General features: G+C 35.3%; 1 protein-coding gene across 3 annotated transcripts in view; it reads right to left on the bottom strand.

Moving 5' to 3' along the window:
* Positions 1–284: 284 nt before the first annotated feature.
* The window catches only part of LOC113513277 (rho GTPase-activating protein 7), a 422,365-nt gene continuing 395,737 nt past the window's right edge, over positions 285–26,912 (bottom strand). For all 3 annotated transcript variants that reach the window (XM_052902002.1, XM_052902003.1, XM_052902004.1), the window contains 16 exons: positions 25,433–25,575; positions 13,271–13,880; positions 12,615–12,757; positions 11,907–12,047; positions 11,079–11,188; positions 10,480–10,647; positions 9,874–9,986; positions 8,541–8,793; positions 7,480–7,583; positions 6,980–7,107; positions 6,667–6,826; positions 6,332–6,426; positions 4,326–4,463; positions 2,451–2,591; positions 1,960–2,292; positions 285–1,000 (listed from right to left, as the gene is read on the bottom strand). In XM_052902002.1, coding sequence (XP_052757962.1) covers positions 886–1,000; positions 1,960–2,292; positions 2,451–2,591; positions 4,326–4,463; positions 6,332–6,426; positions 6,667–6,826; positions 6,980–7,107; positions 7,480–7,583; positions 8,541–8,793; positions 9,874–9,986; positions 10,480–10,647; positions 11,079–11,188; positions 11,907–12,047; positions 12,615–12,757; positions 13,271–13,880; positions 25,433–25,575 — 2,895 coding nt within the window. In that variant the 3' untranslated portion in view covers positions 285–885. The remainder of the gene's footprint in view (positions 1,001–1,959; positions 2,293–2,450; positions 2,592–4,325; positions 4,464–6,331; positions 6,427–6,666; positions 6,827–6,979; positions 7,108–7,479; positions 7,584–8,540; positions 8,794–9,873; positions 9,987–10,479; positions 10,648–11,078; positions 11,189–11,906; positions 12,048–12,614; positions 12,758–13,270; positions 13,881–25,432; positions 25,576–26,912) is intronic.

Below are 26,912 nucleotides of genomic sequence, written 5' to 3'. Positions count from 1 at the left end.
CTTTACAACAATAACACTAAATTAAAAAAAAAAAAATGTTAAACCAGATATATTCTCAAACTTTTATATTACACACAGTTTGCGCCTACACTTCATGTACAATACATACGAATATAATTTTAAATATATAATTAATACTAATTTCCTGGTCGCAGGACAGGTACGGTTATTATGTGCTTAATTGAAAGTTACACAATATGACTAGTGATATGTCGATAACTATAGAATATGGTAAAACTCATTATAAACGTATCCATTCACAAATATATCCAATGAGATTATAGTTTTTTTTTTTATTCATATGTTATTTATTAGTCAATATTAACATTAAAATATGTTACGCTATACACAACGCACCACGGGGAGAATGTATATTTAAAAATATATAAATATCTAAATAAAACTAATTATAACAGTATGCTTGTAATTGGATATTAGTTACTCCCTAAGGATTATGATAGAGGACAACAAATCCTTGAAACGTGGAGGTAGGTTTATTAATTTATTCTATTATGCATGCTCATTGTAATAACTATTTAACTTAACTATTTACACTAACATCAGAAATTTGGTCAAACTTGTTAATTTTAATGGAATATAATATCTAGGTATGACGATAAAAATATCATTTACCTTATATTGAGATTTGAAATTGGGTATAATAATAATAATATTAATTATGACTGTAAAAATATAGTGTACAGTCATACACATCAACAATTATTATATATCGACGCAATAAATGTTTAAAACTTCCTTAAGCTACAATAAAGTTTGGGTTAAGAAAAAAAGTTTGAACTTGCAACTTTTTTACGACATTCGCCAGTGTTGTAACATAGGAGAACTTAAGCAGACTGCAAGTTCCGCCTAAGTGGAATGCTTGGATCATACGTTGGACTCGGGTCCTTCTGTATTGTGCTTGAACGACGCGCGTATTCTCGCCAAGTACAGTGCGCAGATGTGGCCGTAGCATTTGTTGTACCACTCCGGTGTACGACCCCTGAAAATTAATAAATAAAATTGTATTTCCTTGATTGATTTGTATTTTTAGTAGTATGATTCTTTGCCAAGTAGCTCAGAAGTTATGATGGGGAAGGAAACACGTGTTTGGTATTAAAGAATTGATGAAAATGAGTCAAAACTTGGAGTATTTTGACATTAACTAAACCACTTTTTGGAGACAAGTTGTTGTATGTCTAAAGAGCTGATCCCTTTAATACAATATAGAGTCCTTTCTAAAGGGCAGCGTTAAAAAGAGCAGTAAATATTATTTTTACTCGAAGTGGTAAAATTGTTAAATAATTGAAGCCATATGTATTTTGGGAAAAAGATATTGTCGAGTAAGGCTCAAGTTTCTGAGAACACGATGCCCACTCCGTGATGTGCTGTTCACGACACCTTGTACGTCACACGAAACCATAGACAAGAATGCACTATGACGTACATGTCACTCTGCAGTATTACCACCACTGTACCCTGTAGTTTCACTGCCATATCTCTCCAAACTAAATAGGATTACGGTAGAAACTTAGTGGGGACGTAGATATTCGAGCAGACGATATCAGTAAATTTGCTCTCTAACATTTTTGTCAGTTTTATTCACCGATGTTAGTGATTGCTACAGTTAATGGTGTACACCAGAGGGAGACTTTGTACAAAAGTTGTTTGCTTGGCCAACTCTGTCCCATTCGTGTTTCTAACGTGAAGCAGTTGTGTTTGCATGGATGGCTGTCTTTCGGTTTGTAGGGTGGGATATGTCTGTAAATTTATGAGGTAAAAAGGAACTAACCGAGTACTCAGGAATGGCAACGCATGGGGGGTATCATGGGCGAAACAGTATACTCTGTTATGTCCGTGGTACTACTCATGTCTATAGGCGACGGTTACCACTTTATATTAGGTGGGTTGACAGTTTGTTTGCGATTCTAAGTTGCTTAAAAAAAACAAAGTGTAACTCACATGGTATCGACCCTGGCGAGGTGCACGAGGCGGCTGCGGCCCTTGCCGGCGGGCTGCGCCAGGTAGCGCGACGCCAGCACCACGCCGCGCGCCGCGCCGCCCGCGCCGCCCGCGCCGCCCGCGCCGCCCGCGCCGCCCGCGCCGCCCGCGCCGCCCGCGCCGCCCGCGCCGTCCGCGCCGCCCGCGCCGGTCACGCCGGTCACGCCTGTCGCGCCGGTCACGCCTGTCGCGCCGGTTGCGCCGCCGGGGGGCGCAGCGGCGTGCGCCACCGACGTCTCCGCCACCGCACACCAACCGCCGGCGCCGCCGCTGCCACCGCCTTGCTGCCACGACCTGTGGAAATTATACCGGGATTTGTAATTCCTCACACTCTCAATTTGCATTATAATATTGTCATTGGTTGTTTCATGTGTTATACAAACTTAATCAAGTCAGTTTTCAAATACAAATTTTACTTTAAAAACCTGAATGCAAAAGAAAATAACATGTACCTTAGAACACAGTAATCCCTCGGCGGCAGGCCCACACTGGACGCAGTAATATACTGGAACACTTCAGCGTTGGTGCCCAGCTTCTCCACTATACGCCACTTGATCAACGAGTCATCCCATATGTGTCGCTCTCGGAGTATTCTGCAATTAATAATAAGTAAAATTGATTAATTCACAAACTACAATAAACGCTAATATTGTCTTTTTTATGCAACTTAGAATGACAAACAAGCTGACGGTCCACCTGATAGAAAGTGGTAACAGTCGCCTATAGACATGAGCAGTACCATGGGCATAACAGAGTATACTGTTTCGCCCATGATGCCCTCCATGTGTTGCCATTCCTGACGACTCAGGTGTTATTCCTCCGTACCCTGTAAATTCACTGCCATATCCCACTCTTCAAACCGAAACACAGCCATGCAAACACAACTGCTTCACGGTAGAAACATGAATAGGGCAGATGTGTACAAGCAAACGACTTTTGTACAAAGTCTTCCTATGATTCCTCTGCAGAGGGATTTAAAAAATAAATTTACCATTACAATTTAGCTCTGTCTATCGACGTTGTTTGACAGGTAAAGTAAATATAATCTCATGATGATAATGATGATATTATTAATTATTTATTTTATGTAATTTTATTTACAGAAAAATATTGCCAGCAATCGTAACATAATTGCAAGAAAAACATCAGCGTTTTTGCTGACGTTGATTTTAATATAAATTCTGAGATATGGCACCATCATCGGCGTGTTCCAAATTATCCAGAAGCTAAATCCAAACGTTAAAAAACGTAATAGTAACAGCATCGGAGCCTACAATATTTATTGTTATTTATGTGTTTTTTTTTATTGGTAGAAAATGGTATAGTAACTCCGCCTGCGCTAACGGGATACGCTGCATCAGTGAAGGGTGATCGATGAGGATGAAAACAGGCCAGTTAGCCCATCATGACGAATTCATCAGGATCATCAATCTGGTTGGGTATATTGCTAGCAATGGGATTCTCAATCTCCATTACTAACAATCCCTTTCCCCTCCCTTCCTTCCTTCCTTTCCCTTTATTTATGTATGTTCAGGATATGAACAGTCATGCATACTTAGTCAATTAAACACAAGCGTCCTTTATAATGGGCATTCTATCACTGATATCGGGGTTACTGCGACACATATGGCGAAAACATATTTTTATTTTTTGTTTTATATTTAAAAAGATGTAATTAATTTGATTGTATTAACTCGTTGTTAATTTACATGTGTCATAAATGGCTCAAATAAAGTGTTTATCTATCTATCTATCTATATCAAGTAGTAAGAACAAGACAATTATTATGTATTAAATATCGATAGCAAAGCGTACTGCCAACATTATATTACAGATAGTTGCTTCTACTTATGATTCATATTCAGAATTGTTTATCATCATCCTACCCTTATCCCAAATATTATTTGAGGTCGGCGTAATAAGTTTTTTATTCATATTACAAAAAGATTTGGCTTATAGTTTTATGACCGGCCGCTACCCTGAAGTCAACCCTTTTTGAAAATGTATTTGTAGGTGGTTTTTGCCATCTAAGATATGGAGGAAAGGATTGAGGAAAAAAAGAAGGGTACGTTAGAAATGCGTTAAGGAAATTGGTAAATAGGAGGAATAAGGGATTTATCTGGGAAAGGAAAGGACTGGGACTATAAGAAGGAAACACTGCAGTTGCAGAAAGGACTGGGAAACTGCAGCTGTTCGGGTAGCCAGGGTTACATACCCGTATGGCCTTATTCTAAAATCGGACAGATTTCTAGAAAAGGACACCCCTGACGCTGTTCAGAATTGAACACCATGCTACTTTAATTTTGTTGTTGATTATGCACACGCACCTTTGCATAACCTCCTGGGGCGGCGCTTCCACATCGGTGGTAGCTCTCCACAGTCTCAGCGGGTGACCATCCCCCACTTTCTTGCAACACAACTCGACGTGAGGAGCTGCGCCCGACACCGACATCCATCCACGTGTTCTGGAATATAAGCCATATCATTCATTTTCTCTTTTTAGGTTAGACTAAACATTTTATTAGATTTTAGTAACGTACTAAGCCTCTAAAATGTCCTCTACTCTTTCATTTTTTATTATAGCTAGAGACATTTTACATTCAGGGATATTGAAAGGTTTGATTTCATTTGTAAGTTCAAATCGTTTACAAATAAATTTACAAATTTGAGGGTATATCGAGTAAAGTTTTGATTTAAGTTTAGCAAGAAGTTGTTAAGTTTAAATAGACTTCATAATTATAATAAATTTGGTTAGACTTACAGTCTATAATTCTAAGACTAACTCTCAAATTCAACATTAGTTAGAGAACGTTTTTCGTTATTTTATAGTGTTATCATAAAAATACTTATTATTTAGAAAATATTAAAAAACAAAATTATATTATTTTAAAATTTCAAAAAAAGGGTCTTTAGTAGTGAATATAGTGTCGGGAATAATATTAAATGTGTCATATTGCAATTTAAAAAGTGCGTAAACATGCAATTTTTAATTATTTGCAATCAACAAACTTTCTTATTTTAGTTCCAATAAAAAACATTAAAACACCTAAGTGGCCACGACGTTGCTACGATGAGAATGGAGTGAGAAACTGAATTTCGGTTAATGATCCAGAAAATAAACAGTTCTGTTTCCTACTGAGATTTTCTATGGAATATAAAAGTACGTTCAGGTTTTAATTTTCCTTGAAGTAATATTTCATCATTGTGTGTCGGAGTCATTGTTTGTTTTATGTAACTCATAATGTTATATTTACCATTATTATTAACTTCTTGAGGTAATTTTTTGGACTATGACTCACTCTAAACAGATTTAAATTGACAAGATCTAATCTTGTCAATTTAAATCTGTTTAGAGTGAGTCCATTTACATTCAATTTATGAGAGATTATTTTTCTATAATTTCTTTAGGCTCTTTATAGATCTTTTCAATCTGATGACAATTTTCATTCGTAATAATATAAATAAAAGAATATTTAATTGATTAAATAAATTATTACTTTACAATTCCGAACACACCATAATTCTCCTTGTTTCTTCGTAGTATAAACGTACGGTGTGTCATAGATAATACAGTATTTTCTGTAAAATTTATGGCATTGTACATGTCTATAGAAGACGGACACTACCTATCTACTTTTTAAAAGACATGATTAGTCCTAAAATTGTAATTCAAGAGCTGAGCTATTATTATTATGATGATTTTATTACAATAATAATAATCTGCATCGGCATTTATTTACAATAGGACAGAAGAAACATTTGCACTTTATTAATAGGTAGATAATAGTTTCTAGATTTTATTAAAAATTATTGTAAATATTTGTAAAATTATTGATTTAAACTATTTTGTATAAATAAAAAATTTGAACACTCTAAGTAAAATACAGTAGAAACAGAACTGCAAAATCTACATCGATGATAAAAGGTTAAGTGGGACACGCTCTAACACCGATATCTCACCTCTTTCCCGATCGGCCACAGACTCTAAAAAAGCATGAAAAAAGTTAGAATCTAGACACAAGTGTAGGTACAACAGAAACAAATGAGAGGTGGTTCAAATATAATTTCTTTAATGATCGCGTAAATTAAAGAGAAATTCTATAGATAAGAAATAGTTAATAAAATATATCTAATTAATAAATAATCACTTATACATACAAGTTTTCAACCAACTCTCACATATTTCTGGATAGACTTCATGTATAAAAAATAGTACGGCAAAAGGAGAACCATGGTCTATAATACGGTCTACGTAAGGCGCAGTTGTTCGGCATTAAATGAAAATTAGGTAGCTTCTGGAAGTTTTGCAGTAATTTTAGTACGAAAGACTCACTTTTCTTTGGCTTCTTTGAGTAGAGCTTTAATGCACGCCTGCTGGAAACCTTTCCAGTCTTGGTTAAAATCTCCACCTAATTCTTCTAACGCCACCTAAAAATTATTTGGGTGTAAAATTCAGAAATAATTTGTCTTCTAGATAGATTAGATTATTTAGAGTTAGATTATTTAATTGCAAAACTCTCAACTCTTTGACAATAACTGCTTGAAATATTCTACATTATTTAAATGTAAATTGACCAAATCAGTTGGAATCAAATAAACAACACAATAAAATTAATTGTAAACAATTTTAAAGAGTACCTCAGGGTCTAATTTTGGGCCCGCACTTACCGGTACACTTTCTTCGAAGTAATTGAATTTACAGCGGGCCAGCATATCAGCAGGTGCTAGGAATAACTGTTTATGCTTCTGTATTAGTAGCAAGAGGCAGGCATGAGCAGCGCGACTCTCACTTATCTGACGTTGATCAGCAACGCTCTCAATCACCATTCTATAAAAAGTAATAAAATAAGTATTTGTTTAGATGACTTTAATAAAAACTTACTATCTGTAAGACAAAAATACTATCTCAATCGTCCTCATCATTCTCCATCAGGCTAGATTAAAGTTAATCGCGGGATGATAAAGTTGCCAATCGACTTACCTGTTAGAGTTGCCCTCTTTGGTGCTGCCAGTGGTGGGTGGCGCGTGGTGCAGCCGCAGCAGCGTGGGTGCAAGGCACACCGCCAGATTCGACGCTGTCATCTGGTTCACGGCCGAGTGCTCCGCCACCTAGCGGCATACCAGGTATTACAAGACGAGAGCTATGTTTGGGACTAACATGGATACTTCTACAAACATGAATATAAATAGATACCGTAACTGCGTCTATAATTTATGTATTAATTTTATATTACATGTCGTATTTTAATTTAAAGGATAACGTATAACAATGCCATTACTGGATACTGTCATTTAAGATCTTCATTGATATCATTGGTGTCGTTTTGTTAATTTACAATATGATTGATTGTATTCTTCATTGTTAAAAAAATTATTTGTTATTAGTCTCAATTTTATTTGCCTATGATATATTCATAATATAATATCTAATATGAATGATCGAATATGTAATATTAAGATTTATTAAACTTTCATACTAACATCAGCTAGAAATATCAATAAGGAATGCAACGCCTCCAAATGTTCTTCAGGCAACAGTAACAAAGCACACTGTACCGCATCAGGTCTTAATGGTTCGGGAACATCTGAAAATAATAAAAGCAAAAATAAGTAACTTCATAATAGTATTGCGGAAATGATAAATATTGGAGGAAGTCTAGACTGAACAGAAACAAATAGATCGTGTACAGTTTGATCTTCCTCAAACTCAATCAAGAGTAGGGGTATAATGTGAGACTAGTTATGAATGTGGGTGAAGCAAGAAAAGTAGTTAAAGATAAAAGCTTTGGTACTGTATCTATTGGGTCAGAGATCTGACTATAATTCACCTTAAAAGATAAAACTACCGTTCACAAAATATATTCTCCCTTGTGATTATGGAAGTTATTGGTAGTTAGAATCCTAAATAATATCCTAAAAGTAAACGTAAATACTTTATTCTTCGTAAAGTATCAAAAGACAAAACTAATGAGAGGTTATCCTAGTTTTTTCTGTTGACCTTTACTGAGTGATAATTAACGACAAAATGAAGTACAAGTACTAATTACACAGTATTTACCTTTAATTAAGTCGTAGATTTTTCTTTCTTAGATGAGATTTCTAAATTTCATTTCATGAAATGTTTATAAAAATCATTACTTAATTTTAAAAATTTTATACAGCTGTTTCATACCAGCATCATTATATATGTAAATTTATTTTGTTACTTTATTTTAACTGTATGTTGATATCTAAATTTTTATGATACGATGCTTATATTCATATTCACAGAGATTAGTAACTTGTAAAATTAACTATTTAAAATCAGTATTAGTTGAGTTATCAATTGCAGCTGCCCTGTGAGAGGCTGAAGACCGTGCGAAATGGAGAAATATCATAAGAGAGGCAATAGACACCTTTCAAGGATACGATCTTCAGTAATGAAGTGGACGAAGAGAGAAAGAGAACAGCTGAGTTGATTGTCTGAACTATTTAGTTGATTTCGAATGGTTGATACATAGAAAAAAAAACACTCTTTTTAATAAAAAAAAATGATTACTTACGTTGGAATATAGCAATGAAGGTTTCGCTTAGTTTATTGGTCAGCAGTGCATCAGGCAACTCTCTGAAGTATTGCTTCACCATGTCGGCGACATCATGAGCTTGGGATCCGTCGAAGTTAAGGTTCGATTGGTTAGGATCTACTGTATTGATGTTCTCTATTGCAAATGGCGCGTTCGCTGCCCCCGCTGCTTCTACTGTCTGCCGAAGTTTCGCTATACGTGATTTAACACCAGCTTTTCTAAATATGCCCATCTGGAAAAAAATATTAAATTAAGATTTTGTTATATATTGACAATATAATTTTTTATTATGTTTAAATTTTTTTTATACTGTTGAGCTAACGATGTTTGATGGAAAGTGAAAATTATCTTTAAAATATTTTTTTATGTTCACATTTATTCAACTAAATAAAAATTAATTAACAATTAATTTTTATTTAGTTGAATATTTAAATCAAAAGGCAGATATGTAAACACTTTTAATTAATAAACTATCAGTTGGTATTATGTACGAATGTAGGCTAAGTACTTAATACGAATCTTTAATAAAAGTAACTGGCTTCTAAACGCCAAAATTTGCATCAATTTTAGAATCCTATTTTCTTAAGGTACTAGGAAAATATGAATTGTGCAAAACAAGTAACAAAAATGCGCAGTTGATTCTTGTTGAATGAATAGCATCCAATTATAATAAGTACTTGTCACGGACAGAGGAAATGTGTTTAAATTAATTCATGCAAGATGAAGATTAATTCATGCATCTACGATATCGTTGAGGAAAAACCGATCCAATTATTATTTCGAGCAATATTTTTCTTGTAAATTCAATTAATATTTTTTCAATTTATATACTCGTATTAATTCTTTTCTTAAGAACAAAATAACTTATTGCATAATCTTTGCCAATGACTTACAAAATCATATTTATGAATCAATTAAAAATTAATTATTTGCTACAAAGAGAATCTAATATTAATTTGTTTAACTATCAAAATTACAGAAATTAAATTTGCTTAACTAAATCTGTTTTAAGTTTTTGTATTTTCTGATCTATATAAATATAAAGATGGAAATGTGACAAGTGCATTTTGCTTTGCAAAATAATTCAGTTGTCGCATACAGACTGACAAAATACAAAGTATTTTGTAGACGCCTTGAAAATATTTGAATTTAGAACGTGAAGTAATTATATTTCACAATAAGTAGTTTTGCGTCTCAAACAATATATCAGCTTCAATAGCACACAATTAATATGGGATCAGCATAGGAGTTCGTAATAAACGAATTTAGAACCATCTTTTTTAGGAAGTGGTTGAAAAAAACTGTTCCTTACCTGATCCAATGCGTTGTTCTTCAACCAATTCAACGCAGATTGTATTGGTTTTGGTAAGGAATGGCCTGTTCTTTGTAATGACACTGTTAGAGGTACACCGAACACTGTTTTATCTGAAAACAATATTTTCATATGTAGATCTTTAAGTTTTATATTGCATTAATTTATATGTAATTTAAAATTATCAATATACATGCCTATAGATTTAGTATAGCAATCAAATTTTATAAAAAATTTATAACTATGTTAAGATTGTTATTTTGATATTTATATTATCAAGATTTTGTCTTGAAATTCATTTACAGTTATAATTTTTTACTTCATTATCATATTCTACAGTACTATTAATACTTCAACAGTCCTATCAGGAATTACAGGATTTTCGAGCATATTTCATGGTATAAAAAAAAAAATTTAAATTATGTCTATTCAGTTGAGGATTATTACGTTCTTTACTGATTATAATTTTCTGGCAAATATATTTTACATTAAAATCACCATTGATAAAACTGCTAATTCCATTAACTTCTTTAAATACTTTATTTTTTTTTCTAAAAACAAATTCGTATTATTGTTTTCTTTAATTCTTTAATTTTATATTTTTACCTTTGTAATCTGGGGTTTTTATCTTTCTGATGAGTTTGGGAAGTTCCCAGTTCCATCCAGATTTGTGTGAGGGGCAGTATCTCTCCATACACGCTGTCAGTCGTAGAAGAGCTAGCTTCCTCAGTATATGCAACTGCCCGCATGATAACGATGACATTGGTCGCGACACTACACATAGAAAACAGTTTAATTAATTATTATATTATTTAAGACCTTTTTTCCAAAGATACCTTATCAAAAATTTTACCAGAAGATTCACAAACTAACATTTTGCAAATTTAGTCTGCTTGAGTAGTACCCTTTGTTCCATTCGTATTTGCATTAATATATTGCTGTAGCTTCATTGTTGTGTTTCAGTTAGAAGGGTAGGATATTGCAAAGAAATTGTTATGTTTAGAAGCATAAAGTTTTAGTTCTTAGAATGTCAATGCGTAAAGTATTAGGAACCTAGAGCATTCTGTACGTTCTTTTTGATATGTATAGGTAATAGTTACCAATTTCAGGAACAGGTTGATGAACCTGTTTGCCATTCCAAGTACAAAAATAGCAATAAAATAATGAATATAATATTTATCACAAAGGAGTAAAGGCTAACTTACAATAAGTCTCAGGGTCCTTTTGGTTGGGTACCGGTTGGAGGGTATTATTCGCTTTGGGTCCACCGTTGAGTGCACTTGTCCGAAACGAGTACCATCTCTGAATGTTGTTTCTGAAATGAATTGATTTCTGCTTTATCAACTTTGTTCAAGACTTTTGATATCTTTTAAATACGTATTTTTATTTCCTATAGGAAAACATCCTTCCGATTATCATACAATTTAAAATTAGACACAAGACGGTTGAATGTTATAATAAAAATAATCTATTATTATTATTATTATACAATGTCCTAATTTGTTAGTAACATAATCTTAGCCTAATGCTAGAACATCTTACAATAAAATAAAAAAATGAAATAAACAAATTTGGTCACCAATGAAGCATTTGATATACTACAACAGTGGCCAATGTAAGGCAGTCCAACCTGCTTGCATACATATTCAGGATACCTTTGATTGGTTGGTTTGTCGGTAAAAAAAATTTAAGATTAAGTGAAGATTTTTTCATTATATAGTATATGTAGTTGGTCAAAGCATATAACCCATCAGATTAAGGTCCTTCTAAATAATCCTTGATTTTACTTGCATATGGTCCAGCATTTTATTATTTTATTACCCGAATATATTGATACAATCCGATGGACAGCGGTAATTGTAACATCGGTTTCCATCTGGTGGGCTCTTAGCTTGTTTGACATGCAAATTGCATATAAAATATATATAACGTACAGACATCAAAGGTCATCTCCTAAAAGTTTTAAGATCCTATATCTATCCACCATTGTATCTTTGGATACTTTAATCTTGATTATAAAAGTATGTACTAACTTCTTAGTTTTGATATCGAGGCTATCGTCATCGTCATCCTGATCCCCGTCGTGCGAGCGAGAGCCAGCCGAGTTCGGGCTGCTGTTCAATTCTGAACTTCTGGATGCTGATTTATCTCTTTTGAGACTTCTGTCCCGGAACCTTTGTAGAAAAATGAACATATTTAAGAAAGTTAAAATGAAAATGCCCGGCGGGCGATTTTTAATGTACTAAAATTTTTAATAGATTAATTTTTTGCTCGACTTATTCAGCACGCAACAAAATCGCCCGTTATGAATTATGGTAACATTAACATTAATTGACTGTTATAAACGAATTTCGCTTTGTGATAATTGCTTAGTTCGTATATAATGAGCGAGCTGCAAAGTATCCCGTTATTATATGCTTTACTGGTAATGAAGACACACACACATACACACAAGCATATACAATCAAATAAACACGTACACATATAGTTTTTGTCAAGCCATACAAGCCCAGACAAATTTATTATATGTATTGCACGAATTCCTATGATCACCTTCCGTCTTTATTATCAGACGACGATAAGATAATATTAAATTGTCATGGAATTAAATAATTATGGCAAGTTTCAGTACAAGTTGATTCCAGCAGGTGGTTAACAAATGGACAACAATATTTCGAATGAAAAGACATACTAAAGCAAGTTTAATAGAAGCTTATAAAACAAAGGAAAATGACACTAACTTTTGTCCATCCTTCCCGAGGTTTAGCGAGCTGGTCCTGATAGCCTGCCGCCTGTGTGGCGTGTGCCCTGGTGACTTCTGCACCTCGCGCAAGATCTCCGGATCCGGCTTTAGCTCCACTGGTGACGGTGGTTCTACGTACACCTGGTAATCAAGAAGAATGAATGTGTGACCTATTATATTCTTTTTGAAGTCGATTTCTAGAATTTGTTTTTTATTTGAACTGAAACTTAAAATATATGCTCTGAGTATATTCGAATCAGCCATCAACTGTTCATTGCTGAACTTAGGTTTCCTCCATAAGGGGGTTTTGTCTGTAGTTGCCACACTTGGTAGGTGGGTTAGTTATGCTATTGGTGCACCTAAGATATAACTATTAGAAATAAATTATCATAAAGTACGAATGATAAAAATGGCAGTCGCATTATTTGTCGCGTTGGCTTTTCACTCAACGTATTTAAAATTCCATAATTTTTGTCAAGACTGTAATGATCAATATACAATTATAATTTAAGTGAAGTGAAATTGTACTATAGCATTTAGGATATTTTCGGGGGTTTTTTTGCCAGTGGTTGCCACGCTTGGCTTGTCATTAGCTATGTACCTTGTGAAAATTTCTTTGTCTGTAAATATCTTAACAAAAAATAGAAAAATTACCTCAGTAGTGTGATGAGTATTATGATCCTTATAGTAATTGTGTCTCCAACTAGCCGGCTGACATTCCGAGTCACTTAGGGCACTGGAATCATCATTCTTCATGCCTCTATGAAAAATTCTCTTTGCCCGTCCAAGCTTGGACTTGGTACTTTTATTGCTCGAACCCATACTACCATCGGATGCATAACTTGAGCTATCATCTCCAAAAGGAGGATTCAGTACAAAGGATTGCTCCAAAGGGGCTATAGGGGATGGTGGCATTATAGTCATGGGAGAAGGTGGTTGTGTTCTAATTGCTGGGGCATGGAGAGGAGAACTGTTAAAGTCAGGGAAGGGAAACGCAGTTGGGGAGGTAGGAGTCATATCTATGTAGTTCAATTCTGGATATCTATCTTGTTGTGTATCTAAGAAATGAGGAGAAGAGACGATAACTTCTGTTCTGTTTTGCCGTTTTCTTCTCCTCGTTTTGAGAGATTCGACTCTTCGAAGAAAGGCTTTAGCGCCGTCTCTGAGACGTTCGGAGCCTGTCCTTCGAAATCTGGTACCAGTGTCCTCTTCATCTTCTTTGTCACTCGGTAACTGTATTACTGGCTGGCCTGGTATAGTTAATCTAAAACAAATAATATATGTCTTAAAAACAAATACAGCTGCACTAGTTATGGAAGAAGGTAACAAAATTCTGTATGCATAATTTTGTATAATAAAATTAATAAAGAATCCTCCCCACCGAGTATATTAGAACCTAATATAGCAAATGATAAGCCTACTGTTTACCATTTGGTACATTATCGGTTAAATTCAGTCTTTTTCGTAATCAGAGCTTTATTTTTCTTATTATTTAGAAATTAAATTATTACATGACAGCAGCCAATAAAACTTTGACGTCGTTGGTAGTCAGTTAATGTTGTAGTAACTTGTCCTGTGCGATCCCGAGTAATCGTCAAGATAACAGGCAAGCAATAACTTTAAGAGTTACATTTTAAACGTGTAGTTTGTGAGCTTATCGCTAACGTTAGCAGCAATTACGATATCTCCTCACTATCTCTGTCGCAACAGTTGCGTATGGTATCCGGTATTTCTTTTTACTAGTCTGTTTGACTCGTTTGGTCAGGTAGCATGATCTTAACTGTTTATTGTCATGTGAAATAGTTATAAGTACGTTGTTATGTCTCAGTTTGTGCATCTGTAGTTACAATTTCTGTGGTATTGAGGTACCAAAATGAATTTCAGTTTAATTTCTGTTGTTAGAAGCTACCGCATTTCAGATGGCCGATCAGGCAACAATCATCTGAAAGCCAACCATGGATGGATTAAGGCATGGATAATATGGATACCGTGTGGGGGGAAAGGGATTGTTAGTAACGGAGACTGAGAATCCCATTGCTAGCAATATACCCAACCATAGTCGACCTCCTCGCGGTTCTCCCTGGAAACTATCATGGTTAATTCCTAATGGGCTAACTGGCTTGTTTTTATTCTCATTTATCACCCTTCACTGGTGCTGCGCTAGCATATCCCGTTAGCGCAGGCGGGGTTACCATACTATTTTCACCCATCAAAAAAAATATGGATACCGATCCAATATCTATATATTGGGGATTGGGGAAAAAAAATCATCACTAATTTCGATATTACGCGTATAGATCGGATATCTATTTTCGAATAGTTTAAAAGTCTGTTATTTAATATTATTTTTTTGGATAACAGACTTTCGTCCCATTCGTGTTTCTATTGTGAAGCAGTTGTGTTTGTATGGTTGTGTTTCGGTTTGAAGGGTGGAATATGGAGTGAATTTACAGGGTACAGAGGAATAATACCTGATTCATTAGGGATGGCAACGCATGGGGGATATTATGGGCGAAACAGTATACTCTGTTATGTCTATAGGCGACGGTTACCACTTTCCATCAGGTGGGCCGTCAGCTTGTTTGCCATTCTAAGTTGTATAAAAGAAATCATTATTGGACCAGTATATAGTATATTCTAATTACAATATATATATATTGCTATATATTATATAATTTTATTTATTTATTTATTATTACTATTACCTATTATATATTACCTACCCCTACCAACCAAACCAGAGACAATCCACGAAACTTCGTTGTCTAAAATGGCTCGATGAGTATGAACTTGTACTTGAAACTAGGGCAGATGTTCTCGTCACGGGAATTCCTTTTAAGGAAACCAAAGGGAATGACATTTATAGATACTTGGTATCAGCAACAAACTGTCGTGACACGAAGCAAGTACTTACCATATCTGTTAACTATTTCTAAATTGATACTACTAGATGTATTAACTATTCTGCCGCACGTATCCACTTTGGCACGTGTAAAGCCAAACTATTTAGTTGCTAAGTAATTGACTTGTTCGATACTTGATTCGAACTTGTAGCATGTCCTTAGATTCATAATTTATTTACAATTACTCGATGTTGTTTCTAATCCACAACTCCCATATAAACTTCCATTGCTTATTTAAATCTTCTAAAGAGATGATTTTTTAAATTAAAAAAAAATGAAAATTCCTTCTTCCTTCCTTCTCTTGTACCTAAATTATTTACCAGTATAGGCAAGGTTCCCGTCTGGTCCTGGCATAGAATACCACTTCCTTTCCCATTGGTGTAGTAAGAGGCGATTAAGGTAAGGCGAGGGATATGCGGCGTCTCTCCTAAAACATCACCAAAGCCTAACTGCAGTTACCAATCCGGCTGCCAAGCATGGCAACTACTAGTAAAACCCCTAGGGGGAGACTTATGTTCAGCAGTGGACAATTAAAAGCTGATATGGTGATGATCAAGAAAAGACAAATTATTAGATCTATTGAGGACAGAAGGGGAAAAATTTTGGGACACTTGATACGACACGACGAACTTATGAACATTATAATAGAAGGTAAGATAGAAGGAAGGAGGGGAAAAGGGAGACCGAGATATAGTTACATCAGGCAGATCGAGGAAGGAGTTGGTGTCGTGTCGTATCAAGAGGTGAAGAGACACGCTGAAAATCGTAGTGAGTGGCAAGAGCTCCACCGACAAGAGCGCAGCTCTTAGATAGGATAGATAGACGGTGATGATACATATTAACAGATTTAAAAGTGTAACTGTTGAATTTCTTGCGAGCTCTTGTCAACATATAACAACTTTGAGAACCCTGTATTTATAAAAAAAAATGACGATTTAGAAGTACTTGTGAACAAGTCTATTTTAATAAAAATAATTAAAATTCGTATTTGAATAAATTTAAAACTTTTATTAAGTGTCAATTGTTAAGAAAAGTTTTTTTTTTTTACTCTAAAATCAACTTAGAAGACAAACATACTCGGTACTATATTTATTGTTCTGGGTCTCCGACATAGCTGAATACGGCAGTTTCGAAAACTACTGACGACGCTTGTTAAAAGTTGTATAATTGTTAAATCTCATATAATAAAGTCGGTTTGTGAAACTTTACAACTTTAGGCTGGATCAGCGATGGCGCTAATACAAACAAATAGAGTTATTAAATCACGCTGTTGTAATTGTAAATACAGCCAGTGTTTAGTAAGTGATATATATATATAGAGTTAGAGAAAATAATTAATTAGCGGGTCTAGTGCAGGAAAGGTATAAGTAAAAATAATACAAATAGAATAAACATACACAAATTGTTATATATATATATATATATATATATATATATATATATATATATATATATATATATATATATATATATATATATATATATATATATATTATAGAATCAAGATCCTGGCATAGAATAGGACACCCCTACTGTGGGGGGAAGGGATTGTTAGTAATGCAAATCAGAACCAGTCCCATTGCCAGCAATATACCCTGTCAGGCCGACCTCTACGTGGTCTCTCCTAGAAACTGTCGTGCTGAATTCCAGGTGTATTCATCACGATGGGTTAACTGACCTGCCTTTTCATTCTCATCTATCATCCCTCACTGGTGTCTCGTCAAAGTATACCGTTAGCGCAGGCGGGGCTACCATTCCATTATCATACATTAAAAAAAATAGCCTACCCCTTCCTTTCGTGCGGGTGTCGTAAGAGGCGACTAAGGGAGGGCCAGGAATGGGCAGCAACGTCTCTGTTGAAACATCACCAAAAGCCAAACTGCGAGTGCCAATCTACCTTCCAATCGTGGTATTCTATGCTGGGACCACACGCCAAAATTACAATATGTTAACATTACGTGTAATTATTTAAATGCACTATTATAATATTAAAAGACAAATCCAATGTAATTTAACGCTCGTTCTCATAAAATTGATTTTTTTGTAAACCATATTTCAGAGTAGCAAGCTTGAAGATTATTGTTTTAAGAAATAATAGAAGTTAGTTAAATGGAAAATCAGCGTTGATTTTAAGAATGACGAGTACAAAATAAATAAAAATCAACCATTTTATAATGATTAATATTCAGTCTACGTTTCAAGAGAGGACCTGCCACTTGGTCTTTCTTGACTAATCAACTAAGGCCGCGAGATATAGGTAATAAGATCATAAAACAATAATGGTTATTAATTACTAAAAATTAAAAAAAAAAGATTTCATTTTAAAGAATTACTGTAGCATTTGTTTTTATTACCGTCACCTGTACTCGATTATAGAATGGAATCTGCGTTATCTCATATCGTATCGTGACGAATGAGCGTGAATTCTATCTCAAGATGGAAATATTTCCCTTGAGTTTTACATTCTAGCAATTAATCTTGCGTTAACGCTTTCCGCTCCAAATTCGTATACCCTTTATTTGGGTTATTCGGCTGGCGTAATGTATGCGGACAATGCGTGGACTCACTGAGAGCGTTTATAATCTAATATTAATATATTTTAATTAATAGCAAAATATAAACTATTTAAAGTAAGATTTATAAATAGTTAGTCTAAAAGAATCTTAATTTATCTAATAAATACATACAGCAACCAATATATAACCATCTTAGCTCATAGAAAATTAAATTCCTTTATATAATTTCTTCTACCCAAAAGATGGGAAACTACACATGCATTGCTGATTCACGACAAAAACAGGCACGATTGTAGAGTTACACAGAAATCCTATTTACTCTGATTCCCCTAGAGACCACAGCATGGGGTTCTTCAAAAGGGACGCAATAAAGTATTTGAAGGATTAGCAACACGTACGTGACATCTCTGGTATTGCAGGCACACATAGGCTACAATTACCGGAATAATTTGTCACTGAAATGGTATAAAAAATCATAGTATTATATTGATATACTACATATACCATAGCTCTGTATCAATGGGATATGCAGAAACAGGGATCGCCAAAGGATCATAATTAAATAGATAGAACTTCCGTCCCTTACACGTCTGTTAATTCAAACGGTAGAGAATGGCCCTTCCTTATCAGTATTTACACGTATTTCGCGCTTGGTATATTCTTAAATGAACAATTACCTCTATCGTAATTCTTTTTCATTCAATCTCTCCAAATAATCAAACCAACATACGGAAAACATCTACTTTTTACTCTTTGTCACGCTTCTCTGTGATTGTTCTATTCTTCACTCTATGTTTCAAATAGATTCTCTATATAGAATTAATTATAAAAATTATATAGAACTAATAGAACTAATTATAAAAATTATATTAAATGACAATTAAACGACAATTAAACGGAGTTAGTTATGCAGAAAATAGTAACATTATTTGAGATGACCAATTATCTATAAGTGATGGCTGTTTTTTGCATAAGATTTGTTTATCTTATTTGTTTATATTTATGTTTAAAAAGATACATATTACATTGTGTATTATCAGATTACGTCCTAACGCTACAAAATCAATATCTGCTGATTAATCGCTTTTCAAATTGTACTACGTTTGCTAATCCGCTCACCGCTCGCAGTGGTTCCAAGCCCGCCGTAATAGCCTATCATTATAAGTTACGGTTTGGCAATCCGAAATGGAAACGTGATAGGTGAAGGGCTAAGTAAGTAGTTAGGCACTACAATGGTAAGTAGAACAAATGGCTTGTACCCTTGATTATAGTCATTGTTGGCCCTTTCAATGTACAACTCGACACAAAAATAACACACGTCCGAGCGGACGTCGCCGTGCATTGCATCATGTCATTATATGCAAACTGTATTTGTCATTGCGGTAATGTTGCTTATATACTTGCTATTCGTAAAGACCTTTCACTAGTTACAGTATTAGGACTCGAAATAGTACGTTTTTTTTGTGATGTAATGATGCGTTCCCTTAATGATACAGTAAGAACACTATATGTAATTTTTTCTCAGTTCATTATTTTATTAAATATATTTAAAATATCATATTCATTAAAAAATTAACCTATATTTTTATTATTAGTTTCTGAGGAACGATAAAAATTATCTAAGGCTTGGTAAATCGTATAGTCAGAAAACTAAATAGACAGAAAGTGTCAAAAACATTATATCAAATAGAATATGGAAATACCAGTGGGAGACTTTGTGCAAAAGTCGTTTGTTCAAGCACCTCTGTCCCATTCGTGTTTCTACCGTGAAGCAGTTGTGTTTGCATGGCTGTGTTTCGGTTTGAAGGGTGGTATATAGCAGTAAACTTACAGTGTACAGAGAAATAACACCTGAGTCCTCAGGAATGGCAATGCATAAGAGGTATCATGGACGAAACAGTATACTCTGTCATGTCGATGGTACTGCTCATGTCTATAGGCGATGGTGACCAGTTTCCATCAGGTGGGTAGTCAGCTTGTTTGCCATTCTAAGTTGCATAAAAAACCAATACAAAAACGCCGGGTTACCAAGTTGTCAGCTACATCTACTTTACTTTATTACCACACCATCAAACTCACTCAAAATAAAACTATATGTTATACCAAATCACCTAGATTTGATATATGGTTTTATTTTGAGTCACTTACAACTCATAAAGTGTGTCAAAAACCGTTATTGTTTCAAATATGACACATGACGTACAGTATAACAAGGCCCCCCAAGTGTTACGAAATTGATCTCACTGCTTGGAAGTTTCGACAAGTGAGAAGCTCGCGCTGCGATGGTTGTAAAGTGCAGACTCAGCATCTATCAAACATATCAATCGTATGCGCAATCAAAGGCCAATTATTTAGAATTGAGACAGTCTGATTCACACCGACAGCATTATACGACATTAACTGTTCCGTCTTAATTGGAACCTGTTGCTTTCTATTCTCGGGGGGATTTCGGCAAATCCTTTCTTAGTGGATGCTTATAACAACATTGTGATGATGGATTCAAACATTTCTTTTTTTAACTTTCAACTATTTTCAAAGAGGCAGCAAAAGTATTTTTAAGTGCATTTACTTAGCGTCATACACGTATTTGTTCTTATATGCTCTGCACATAACCTGCTGTTTAAATAAATTTCAAACAAAATTATGCCTTATTGTTATAATATTTGAATTTTGACTCGAGATACTGAATTTAAATTTTTTTATCTTTAATATTTGTTTGATACTGATATTTTTTTTTATACGACTTAGAATGGCAAACAAGCTGATGCCCCACCTGATGGAAAGTGGTAACCGTCGCCTATAGACATGAGCAGTACCATGGACATAACAGAGTATACTGTTTTGCCCATGATACCCCCCATGCGTTGCCATTCCTGAGGACTCAGATGTTATTCCTCTGTACCCTGTAAATTCACGCCATATCACACCCTTCAAACCGAAACACAGCCATGCAAATACAACTGCTTCACGATAGAAACACGAATGGGACAGAGGTACCCAAGCAATCGAATTTTGTACAAAGTCTCCCTCTGGTAAATATCTGGTACATAGGTACTGATATTAATTAACATACAACGGTCGGGTATTATTTATAGTTATGTTATAAGGAGGAAAGACTTGATATATTGTATGTTTGTTCATTTGTAATGGATTAACTCAAAAATTATTCATGCGATTTAAAAAATCTTACAATTAGAAAATTATCAATAAATAACATCAACTGTATATTATTAAAAAAAAAAAAGAAATAAAACCTACAATTATAAACTAAAATTACAATAATGTAACCTAAAATATCTAAAATGTGCCTATTAAAGATAATATAAAATACTAATTGTACCTACCTAACTTAATCTTTTATCTATCTACGCATGAAAAGCCGGAGTAGAACGCTAGTAGACTAATAATTTGAAGAGAATTCTGCATATCACTATACAGGTGAGCAATTAAAATATCGCGTTGTCGTAATGACCGTTCAGTGTGAACGTGCCTCAGTACAGTTAGTCATTAACATGTCAGCATCGTGATTAGTGGATTGTGGGAGTCGATTATTAATTTCTTTGTTACAACATTGATTGATAGGGCTTTTGGTATTTTAATTCGAACGATTGTTAAGACGGTGGCTATTAGAGATGATATCGTTATTTCTAAAGTGATTTCAAATGAGAATAGACCAATTGAAATCGTTTCATTTCAGTTGAATGGGTTTATGATCGAAGTACTTAGCAAAATGAGATATTGCAAGCAACTGGCAATTTTCGTGATACCTAATGGATCTTTTTATTATATAAAATATATATACTATTAAAAGTCGCTTAATAAATATAATTCTGCTGTTTTTTTTTTTTTACAACACAGGGGGCAAACGAGCATGCGGCTCACCTGATGGTAAGTGACTACCGCCGCCCATGATCACCCACAACACCAGCGGCATTGCAGGTGTGCTGCCGGCCTTTTAAAAAGGAATATACTCTTTTCTTGAAGGTAATGTTGTTGTATCGGTTCGGAAATACTGCTGCTGGAAGTTGATTCCAAAGAATGGTTGTGCGTGGGAGAAAGTGCCTTGAAAAACGCACGGTGGAAGACCGCCACTCGTCCAGATGATTAGGATGAAACTTTAGTTTGTGGCGGGTTGTACGGTGGTGAAAATCAGCAGCAGGTATCAATCCGAACAATTCCTCAGAACACTCCCCATGATAAATTCGGTAGAAGATGCACAGATGTATATCCTTTTAAATAATCCATATTAATTTTGTTGTTAAAAGAATCTTAAGTACATCTACACATCTATATAATAACGTAAGAATAACCAGTAAATCGGGAAAGCTCAACTAATTTTCATGGCCGCTCACGACTAAGGGTCCTGTATGGTCCTGAAACTAGTCAAGCTTTTTCGACTAAAATACATGCAAGTCAATCTGGTTATTTTTATATTGAAATAAATTAATTTTGTCGACCTCGATGGTGTAGCTGTTTAACTAACTGCCTTGTTTTCCGATGGTTGTGGGTTCAATCCACTGATACAAATATTGGTATTCATGAGTACATTTGTCTGTATTATCCTGGCCGTATTTTCTACGTTAGCATGAATTTGTAAAAATGTATGTAGTTTACATAAATTCAAATCAACTTTATTCTAATAGACTCGTTTGGGGGGAAAGGGATTGTTAGCAATGGAGACTGAGAATCCCATTGCTAGCAATATACCCAACCAGGTCGACCTCCTCGCGGTTCCCCCTGGAAACTATCATGGTTAATTCCTGATGAATTTATCATGATGGGCTAACTGGCCAGTTTTCATTCTCATTTATCACTCTTCACTGGTGGTCCGCCAGCGTATCCCATTAGCGCAGGCGGAGTTACTGTTACCATACCATTTTTACTCCATCAAAAAAAATAGACTTGTTTACAAGCACTTTTAAATCGTAACTTTTTTTTAATCATACTGCAGGGTTCTGAAGGTTGTTATCTGCTGAGAAGAGCTCGCAAGAAACAACAATCAACAGTTACTCTTTTAAATCTCTGTTAACATTATGTGTATTTTTTTAAATGCACTATGTCTAAAATCACATGGTCATTAAAAAGCCCATACATGATCGACTAACACCATGGCCATTTGTCATTCAAGTAATATATAAGCTCTTCTCTTAATTTGCAAATGGATGGCTTATTTATTTAGGTATTAGTACTAATGCCACTTGGTCGATTACAAGGACAATACCGCTTGGATAATCTGAAATCCAAGGTTAGCGGCAGGCACGGCGGCAGTGTTATGTATCTAATCTACATGTATCATACAAACAATGTAAAGCGAATTAAACTTTGTAAACTGCTTAAGGGGCCTATCATATATTACAGGGAGATAATCCTGAGTAACTTGGAGGAAAAGGGATTGTTAGTAATAGAGACTGAGAATCCCATTGCTAGCAATATACCCAACCAGGTCGACCTCCTCGCGGTTCCCCCTGGAAACTATCATGGTTAATTCCTGATGAATTCATCATGATGGGCTAACTGGCCTGTTTTCATTCTCATCTATCACCCTTCACTGGTGCTCCGCCAGGGTATCCCGTTAGCGTAGTCGGGGTTACCATTTCATTTTTACCCATCAAAAATCCTGAGTAACATGGGGGAAAGGGATTGTTAGCAATGGAGTTTGACAGCCCCATTGCTAGCAATATGTCCTATTAGGTCGATCATCACGTGGTTCCCCCTGGAAGCCATCCTGAATAATTCTTGTTGAATTCGTTCGGCTAATTGACCTGCTTCATCCTCACCTATCATCCTTCACTGGTGCCCCGCCGGTGTATACCGATAGCGCGGGTGGGGTTACCATTCCATTATCACCCATTAAAAAAAATCCCGAGTAACTTTATACAATGCAAAATTCATCAGTTCGAATGAGTTTGAAAAAAACGTAGCATTAACTTAAACTGTCGATTACTTTTTTCAAATGATGGAAACACCGTTAACAAACCAAGTCAATCTAAGTGACAGCGGTAGTTTAGTAGATATGGGCATGTCTCGTGTTACGCTTGCCACAACGATGCTATAAAAGGATACGATGCTGAATAGGCCACCCCTTCCTTTCTCGTGGGTGTCGTAAGAGTCGACTGAGACAGGGCGAGGGATGGACAGCATCCCTTTTAAAACATTTCTATAACCTTAACTGCGGTTACCAACCCGCTTGCCAAGCGTGGCAACTACTGGCAAAACTCCCCTTATAGGGAAGGCTTATGTCCAGCAGTGGACAGTTAATAGCTGAAGTAATAGTATAAAAAATAATACAGCTAGGTTTAGGTCGGTATTTGGACATACATTTCTCACAATCAAACTGTGCCCTTTGACTGAGACAAAACGTTCTCAAAGCTTTACTCTGCTGAGAGTCATCAGGCTCAGTGCTCTTGATGCGGCCTCTTTGTATTCCGGCCCGGTTCCTTTGTGAAGTGGTCGGAACGTGTCTACAGAGGGATGTTTAGAGATTTCACCGTTTAATTGTGTAAAGTGTAAAATGGAAAACGATGGAAAACATGCATGCCATTTTTTTTTTATCAATGTAATATATAAGGTAGGTGTCTTTAAAATTATTATTGCTTTTAAATATTTCGACTAGCTTTTTGCTCGTTACTCAGTATGTGTGGATTTCAGAAGTAGAAAAATCTATTAAATAAACAATAAACGAACATACATACAGACTAGCAGACAGAGAAAATTTCTAAAAATTATAGTTTTGGTTTCTATAGGTAGTTTTTATTACATATATACATACATATCTGTCACGCCTGTCTCCCATTAGGGTAGGCAGAAACAATGGAACGCCAAATGCTTCGATTCAAACAAACCTCTTTCGCTTCTTCCACATTCATCAATCTTTTCATACACGCTCGCCGGTTACGGGTACTATTAATTCGGCCCTTCTTCAGCACGTCGCCTATTTGGTCGACATACGTCCGTCTAGGGCGGCCTCTACCGACATCCCCATTCATTCTTGCTCGATAAATAGTAGCTCTTATTAAGATCTCTCATATATATATATTTTTTAAATGTATTAATATTTCTTCAGGATCTTTTTTTTAATGGATGATAATGGAGTGGTAACCCTGCCCGCGCTAATGGTATACGCTGGCGGGGCACCAGGGAGGGATGATAGGTGTATAATAAAAAAAAAAAGCAGGTCAGTCAGCCTATCGCGATGATTACGCCTGGTGTTCAGCACTATGGTTTCCAGGGGAACCGCGTGGACGTCAACCTGACAGAGTATATTGCTAGCAATGGCACTGGTAGCCCGCATTACTAACAATCCTTTCCCTCCTCTTCAAGGTCTACAAACGTGCATGTGGTACCCCTATATTGGCTGTATATTAGTTTACCTTCGTGGTATAAAAACAAATACTTACAGGTCTGGCTCAACATCAGTGTAATGACCGTCCGCGTCAACCAGCCCCACCCTGATGGTGGGCAGGCTGTCGTCCTCGTCATCTTCTACTTCCCCTCTTGCTTCTCGTGCCTCTTTTTCCGCTAAAGCTTTCGCTGCTATTAACTGTAACAAAGAATTGATTGATATTAGATAAACAGTCATTGTAATCGTAGTACCTTATCAGCCGTTGATATTTTTTTTATACAACTTAGAATGGCAAACAAGCTGACGGCCTACCTGATGGAAAGTGATAACCGTCGCCTATAGACATGAGCAGTACCATGGACATAACAGAGTATACTGTTACGCACACGATACCCCCCATGAGTTGCCATTCCTTAGAACTCAGATGTTATACCTTTGTACCCTGTAAATTCACGCCATATCCCACCCTTCAAACCGAAACACAATATGCAAACACAACTGCTTCACGGTAGAAACACGAATGGGACTAAGGTACCCAAGCAATCGACTTTGGCATTTCAAGTTGTATAAAAAAAATACAGGAAAATAAAATTTAACCCTTTTTTGGTTCTTAAAAATAAAGATTCGCCGCCTCTTTCCTCTTTAACGCGGGACAAGAAAAGGGTTGGTGGTGTTTCCTTGTGTATTTTTTATATATAGGAGGGTAGCTATTTCACCATGCTAATATAATAAACAAATGTAAGCAGCTGTAACGTTTATAACATTTGTTTGACTTGTCTTGCAAGAAGTAAGGCGTGCGTTATCGTGTTTTGCTCTAAATTTAAGTATACGTATATAAACAAGGATATTTGTTCAACGAAAAAGCTTTTATATATGTTGTGAACTTGCAAACATGAATTTCAGTTACAGCAAAATGCTTCGTATTCACAGAACACTAAAGTGCTAGTTGAAAGCAGACAATCTGGGTGCATTGTATTCTATTTTAGCTCATCATTAATTAAAACCAAGTTTTAATTAAATAGAAATGAACAAAAATGTACTTGCAGAGATTAGTGGTGGGATCTTAATTTATTATCAACCCACTTCAAAAAGAGGTGAGAGGGAGGAAAAATCTCGGATGTATTTTTTTACGTTTTGTTTTGGTACCTTATAACGCCATCAATTTTTTTTTGATGGGTGAAAATGATATGGTAACCCCGCCTGCGCTAACGGGATACGCTGGCGGAGTACCAGTGAAGGGTGATAGATGAGAATGAAAACAGGCCGGTTAGCCCATCATGATGAATTTATCAGGAATTAATTATGATAGTTTCCAGGGAGAACCGCGAGAAGGTCGACCTGGTTGGGTATATTGCTTGCAATAACGCCATCAATTGTAAACCGAATTGGAAAACTCTTTTTTGTCTGAAAAAGTATACTTACAAATTGGTAATTAATTGGTCTAGTAGTTTTTAAATCAAAATAACTTGTTTTACCACAATTGAATTATTTATTTTATTTAGACACGAGTATGGATAATATTTATAATTTTTTAT

This window comes from Galleria mellonella, unplaced genomic scaffold (assembly GCF_026898425.1).
Source record: "Galleria mellonella isolate WM207_F2 unplaced genomic scaffold, CSIRO_AGI_GalMel_v1 utg855, whole genome shotgun sequence".
Lineage (NCBI taxonomy): Eukaryota > Metazoa > Arthropoda > Insecta > Lepidoptera > Pyralidae > Galleria > Galleria mellonella.
Note: the sequence above shows the minus strand (reverse complement) of the source record. Positions and strands in the feature narration are given on the sequence as shown.